This window comes from Ursus maritimus, unplaced genomic scaffold (genome assembly GCF_017311325.1).
Source record: "Ursus maritimus isolate PB19 unplaced genomic scaffold, ASM1731132v1 scaffold_4, whole genome shotgun sequence".
NCBI lineage: Eukaryota > Metazoa > Chordata > Mammalia > Carnivora > Ursidae > Ursus > Ursus maritimus.
Genome location: NW_024426552.1, coordinates 93,991,317 through 93,998,644, shown reverse-complemented (window position 1 = coordinate 93,998,644; position 7,328 = coordinate 93,991,317). Strand labels below are relative to the sequence as shown.

Genomic DNA, 7,328 nt, shown 5'->3' with positions numbered 1-7,328 from the left:
AGAATCCAACAGTACATTAAAAGGATTATCCATCATGACCAAGTGGGATTCATCACTGGGATGCAAGCGTGGTTCAACATTTGCAAATCGATCAGCGTGATACATCATATCAACAAGAAAAGACTCAGGAACCATATGATCCTCTCAATTGATGCAGAAAAAGCATTTGACAAAATACAGCATCCTTTTCTGATTAAAACCCTTCAGAGTGTAGGAATAGAGGGTACATTTCTCAATCTCATAAAAGCCATCTATGAAAGCCTACAGCTAATATTATACTCAATGGGGAAAAGCTGGAAGCCTTTCCCTTAAGATCAGGAACACGACAAGGATGCCCACTCTCACCACTATTATTCAACATAGTACTAGAAGTCCTTGCAACAGCAATCAGACAACAAAAAGGGATAAAAGGTATCCACATCGGCAAAGAAGAAGTCAAACTGTCTCTCTTCGCAGATGACATGATACTCTATATGGAAAATCCAAAAGAAGCCACTCCCAAACTATTAGAAGTTATACAGCAATTCAGTTATGTGGCGGGATACAAAATCAATGCTCAGAAATCAGTTGCATTTCTATATACGAATAATGAGACTGAAGAAAGAGAAATTAGGGACTCCATCCCATTTACAATAGCACCAAAAACCATACGTTACCTTGGAATTAACTTAACCAGAGACGTAAAGGACCTATATTCTAGAAACTACAAATCACTCACGAAAAACTTTGAGGAAGACACAAAAAGATGGAAAAATATCCCATGCTCATGGATTGGAAGAATTTACATAGTTAAAATGTCCATGCTACCCGGAGCAATCTACACTTTCAATGCTATCCCGATCAAAATACCGAGGACATATTTCAAAGAACTGGAACAAATAGTCCTTAAATTTGTATGGAACCAGAAAAGGCCCTGAATCGCTAAGGAATTGTTGAAAAAGAAAGACAAAGCTGGGGGCATCACAATGCCGGATTTCAAGCTGTACTACAAAGCTGTGATCACAAAGACAGCATGGTACTGGCACAAAAATAGACACATAGACCAACGGAACAGAATAGAGAACCCAGAAATGGACCCTCGGCTCTTTGGGCAACTAATTTTTGACAAAGCAGGAAAAAACATCCGGTGGAAAAAAGACAATCTCTTCAATAAATTGTGCTGGGAAAATTGGACAGCTAAATGCAAAAGAATGAAACTTGACCACTCTCTCACACCGTACACAAAGATAAACTCTAAATGGTTGAAAGACCTCGATGGGGACAGGAATCCATCAAAATCCTAGAGGAGAACATAGGCAACAACCTCTACAGCATCAGCCAAAGCAACCTTTTTCATGACACATCTCCAAAGGCAAGAGAAACAAAAGATAAAATGAACATGTGGGACTTCATCAAAATAAAAAGCTTCTTCACAGCCATGGAAACAATCAATTAAACTAAGAGGCAGCCCACGGAATGGGAGAATACATTTGCAAATGATGCTACAGATAAAAGACTGGTATCCAAGATCTACAAAGAACTTCTCAAACTCAATACGCAAGAAACAAATAAACAAATCATAAAGTGGGCAGAAGATAAGAACAGACACTTCTCCAATGAAGACATACAAATGGCTAACAAACACATGAAAAAAGGTTCAAAATCATTAGCCATCAGGGAAATTCAAATCAAAACCACACTAAGATACCACCTTACACCAGCCAGAGTGGCAAAAGTAGAGAAGGCAGGAAACAGCAATTGCTGGAGAGGATTTGGAGAAAGGGGATCCCTCCTACATTGTTGGTGGGAATGCAGGTTGGTGCAGCCACTCTGGAAAACAGTGTGGAGGTCCCTTAAAAAGTTAAAAATTGAGCTACCGTATGACCCAGCCATTGCAATACTGGGTATTTACCCCAAAGATACAGGCATAGTGAAGGGAAGGGCCATATGCACCCCAATGTTCATAGCAGCATTGTCCACAATAGCTAAATCGTGGAAGGAACCGAGATGCCCTTCAACAGATGACTAGATTAAGAAGTTGTGGTCCATATATACAATGGAATATTACTCAGCTATCAGAAAGAACGAATTCTCAACATTTGCTGCAACATGGACGGCACTGGAGGAGATAATGCTAAGTGAAATAAGTCAAGCAGAGAAAGACAATTATCATATGGTTTCTCTCATCTATGGAACATAAGAACTAGGAAGATCGGTAGGGGAAGAAAGGGATAAAGAAAGGGGGGGTAATCAGAAGGGGGAATGAAGCATGAGAGACTATGGACTCTGAGAAACAAACTGAGGGCTTCAGAGGGGAGGGGTGTGGGGGAATGCGATAGACTGGTGATGGGTAGTAAGGAGGGCATGTATTGCATGGTGCACTGGCTGTTATATGCAACTAATGAATCATCGAACTTTGCATCAGAAACCAGGGATGTACTGTATGGTTACTAACATAATAAAAAAACATTAAAACAAATACTTAAACTATGTGTTCATTTGAAACCACAATAGATAAAAATACTGTCTAATTTTTAAATGTCAAGTTCACAGATAAAATGCGTGATCTAAAAACTCTAATCAAGCTAATGTCTCAGGAACTATATTAAAAACACAGTTTAAATAGCAAACTAGAACCCAGATTAGCACTTAGCAAAATATTTTTAATATATATGTAAAGACTGTACAAAATAGAATTTTAGAAATTAATATAAGTCATCCTAAATTCTAGATAATTAAGCATGTTTTAAATGTCTTTGTTTTGAAACATTTTATAAATACGTTTCGAGTAAAGCATTTTAAAAAGTCGTACCTGTAAATGAGTTGTTCTATGGAGCTTCAGTGCCCCCTTCTGGTGAATTTTATCAAAGCAACCCAAACAATAATCTTCTCCACATTCAAGGCATACCTTAAAAAGATATTAAAATATCACACAATCTTTTTCAGGGGTGAGGGGGTTGGGGGAATGGGATAGGCTGGTGATGGGTAGTAAGGAGGGCATGTATTTCATGGTGCACTGGGTGTTATACGCAACTAATGAATCATCGAACTTTACATCAGAAACCAGGGATGGTTTGGTGACTAACATAATATAATAAAAAAACATTTAAAAAAAAGAATATTTGAATAAACCCAAAATTCTCCCACAAAAGTACTTATTAACTACAAAAGGAAAAAAATGGTAAGTTAACAGTGGAAAGATCCAATGGACATCACCTTAACAAATGACTGATGTTTGTATCATCAATAATGAAATCAGCCCACAATGTACACCTCATGATAAGGTGCACTGAGAAGGACACGGTATCACTTCTGGGATATTCTGGCCAAAGTGCATAATCAGAACCTAATAATGAGAAAACTTCAGAGACACCCAAGCTGTGTCAAATGTCAAAGTCGTGAAAGACAAAGAAAGGCTGGGGAAGTGTTCCAAATTTAAAAACCCTAGAGAGGCATGAAAGCCAAATGCAATGTGTGAGCCTGGGTTAGAAATAAAAATATCTGTAAACAACTCTAATGAAATAATTGGTGAATTGGAATGTAGACAATAAATCAGAAAATAGTAAAAAAAAATGTCACAATCTTTAATAATATGACTTTGAGAAAACATTTGCATAAAGAAGTCAGCGTTCTCATCTTTATTTCTCCATTTGCATGCCTAGATGTCATCAGAATTGAGAAGCCCAAGGAAACTAGAACAATTTGACCTGAAAAATTAACTTGCAAACTTTAATTACTCTCATATCAAAATAAATATAGTGGCTGCAAGTAGCTTTTAGATATATGTGTTTGATGCATATATGTATCTACAATTCCGAATAAATCATAAAAAACCAGCAACCTCAGACCAAACTTCTTGACCTGGTAAAAACTAAGCAGCATTATCTCTGGGTCAAACTACTTCATTTTTATGAGTTCTTTAAACTTTCTCTATTGATTTACATGGCACAATGCATACACTATTTGTCTCCAAAAATCCCCACACACTTCTTTCAATGGCGCTAATTCACTGGTGATTCTCAAAATATGGTTTGAGAAGTATTCTTAGAAGATTCCTCAGAGTTAAGAAAGTATAAGAAAAACAACTGGATGGAACCACATCAACAGGTCAGCAATTCTTATGACTGGCGAGATGATTATGGACAAGTACGTATTTATCTTTCAAATTCTCTGTGGTGTTAAAATGTAATTTTTAAACGTATGGATAAATTGATGTGATGTACCTGTACCTATGATGGCGCCAAGCAAGACTGAAAGTAAAAAGAAAAAAAATGGAATTTTTACTGCAAGTGAAATTACTACGTCGAGTTGTACAGCCACTTCAACACCCTTTACAACATGAGAAAAAGCAGCCCAAATGGCTAAGACCTCTAATTTTCTTGAGTTTGGCCTAGGTTAAGAACACCAGTAGCACAAATAAGTGAGAAAGCATAGAGTCTGGAGAGATGACGTCAGAAAGTCTATGTCACAGAGCCCACATTCCTTTTGATTCTTTTTGATTTCCTCTCCCTCCACTTCGCATGCCCACCACCATTCTTGGGGCCCTCCTTCCTCTCTTCTCCTGTCAAGAAATCCTACACAGAAAGCAGCTGGGGAAGACTGGGGAGAGGTTGACCAAGCTCTTCTACCCTACACTGGGGAGTGACTGACTGAAATGTGCAATACAGTGAGGCCTCCCAAACCGCACTGTGCATAGGAATCACCTAGGATTTTGTTACAGCGAAGACTGATTCAGGAAGTCCAGAACATGACTTAGATCCTGCATTCTAACAAGTTCCCAGTAACATCCACACAGCTGCTGGTGTGCAGACCACACATGAAGTAATAGGCACTAGAATGTACAGGGTGGAGAAAAGTAGAGTAAATGCTTATTAAAAATCCAACAGGAGTCCATTAATTTTTAAAAATTGTATTACAAGTCTCCATATAATATCAGTTGCCTACAATAATGTGGTCAGGCTTATTAAATATAAAATGATTAGGACAACACAGACAACCACCACCAAAGGTAAAAAGAATAAGACATTTTATATAACCAATGAAACTAAAAAGGAAGGCTAGAATCACATAACAGTATTAATAGCCACACATTTACCAAACACTTACTGTTCTAAGGGCTTCATATGTTTCATCACTGAATCCTCACAACAACCCTATAAGATTAACATGATTATTGTATCTCCATTGTGAAGAGGAAGTAACAAAGGAATATAATGATTGGGAATATGCCCAGTCACACAGCTAATGGAGCCAGGATTTTAATCCCACAGTCTGGCTCAAAACACAAGCTCTCAAGAAACCAGGGATGTACTGTATGGTGACTAACATAATATAATAAAAAAACATTAAAAAAAAAAAAAAACTCAAGCTCTCGCCCATGACCCAAATTACTAAAAATCGCATTGACCATTAATCAAAGCACTAATCATTTATTGAAAAACCTTGATAAAATCTGCAATAAAATAAAACCCAATTTGTCAAATGACTACATGGGAGATATTTATCAAAATCCAAATGTATTTTTTTCAAAAGTGATTAGCTATTCAGAACTGGATTTTTTATTTAAGTGAAAGAAAAATAAACCCTGTCCCTAATACCAGAACTAGTCCTAACATCCTTTCAACTCATGTTTCAAGAACAACAGTCTCTTACAGAAATGATGATTAAAACATTATCTAGATCCATAATTTTTAAGTGCAAAATCAAATATAAAGCTATAATTTCACATACATAAATGGTGTTACTATTGTATTAAGGTATATTTCAAAATGTATTCTGCATAATTTTTATTTAACATATCTGTTAATATTTTAATAAATTTCTCAGACATATTTGGCACTGTCTTTACAATGTAATATAGAAGATTGAAAATCAGTTTGAACATCAAATTCTAAGCCAAGTATTTGTTAACAACAGATTTTTAATGAAAGTAGCCAAACAGATGTTGTAGACTGGAAGATCAAAGCTGGAATTGCAGAGTAAGCTTATATATTTTGTTATACAAGCATATTTGGATTTAAATTGAGTTAAAATGACCACCAAGTGGAAAATCTTTTTAGGCAGTTTGTATAACTGGCAGAAACATACTAAAAACGTAGATAAGGACTCCATTCCACCACAGATGCTTGTTCAATGATGGAATACCCAAGTGCAGTTTTAGCAAATATCTTTTTAATTTGATCAAGCCTAGATCAGTTGTGCTAAGCCTTTAGAATCCCTTTGAGTTTAATTAAATTATCTACATTTGCCAAATTAATATGTAATTTTTAACGATCCATTTCACTTTTGCCATGCACAAACAGCCTAAAGCTACTGGAATTTCTTTTAAAAATAAGAAATGTGGAGGTCTGGGGTTTTATTTTTACCATCAATGTACGTGAATGCATCAGGAGATATGAAAATGTGCCAACAACAAAAAACACAATTTACTGTCTCCTTTCCGTGTGCCAGGCACAATGCTAACTATTTCATATGCACTAACCACTATTTCACTAGATGTGCCTAACTTGAATTTTTAAATAACTTATTGTGATGCTTGACAAATATCATGGGACATTACTTTCATTTCAAATCGAACAACATACTTTCTTAAAATCCAAGCAAAATTGTTTAAGAATGTGTAGGGTCTAAATCCTGGCTTCTACTCGTAACAGTTTTAAGGCAAATCAGACTTTTAATCACTGCACACATCATCACTCTTGTCCGCTTTCCAGACAAGGCATGTGCCATTTATCTTAGTCTGGGATGTCCTCTTCTTGCTTTTCCTTCTCTTTGGAAAAACACATCCTTTATTTCCAGGTCAGGTTTTCCTACCTACATGCCATATTGTTCAAATTCCATGGCCTTTAAACAGTGCTCAACACAGAACAGGATTCACAAGAAACATTGACAGCTCCTACATAAATACTTTGTTCAGATGATGGACGGTGGACCCCCGCAATTCAATTCAGCCAGTAAGTTTCTTTTAGCTTTCATACTTCCAACTTCAGGAATATTAACATCGTTTGTATTTTTTAAACATTTATGGATAGGTAAATTTGTGAAGATTTCTTAAATTTTTGTCCATCACTACATCAAATAAGATAAGAAAACAGCATGATGTAATAGTAAGAGCATTGTACCAAGAGCCAAGATTTTATATTTAATATTGCTATTAGCACTTTATTTGACTTAACAGAATTCTAACTCTCTTAGACCAGCTAAAACTGCCATGGAAATAAGGATAGTAATAGAATCTCAAATCAGAAATGATGATGGCCAAATTCTCTGAAACTATAACAAATATTATAGTATTAGATATAATATTAGATATTAGATATAATATTAGATATTAGATATAATATTAGATA

The 7,328-nt window shown here is 35.9% G+C and overlaps 1 protein-coding gene across 1 annotated transcript in view; it reads right to left on the bottom strand.

Moving 5' to 3' along the window:
* ZBBX (zinc finger B-box domain containing) overlaps positions 1–7,328 on the bottom strand; it is a 119,848-nt gene that overhangs the window by 95,020 nt on the left and 17,500 nt on the right. Inside the window, exon 6 of the mRNA XM_040621744.1 lies at positions 2,792–2,887. Within this exon, the coding sequence (XP_040477678.1) occupies positions 2,792–2,887 (96 nt within the window). The remainder of the gene's footprint in view (positions 1–2,791; positions 2,888–7,328) is intronic.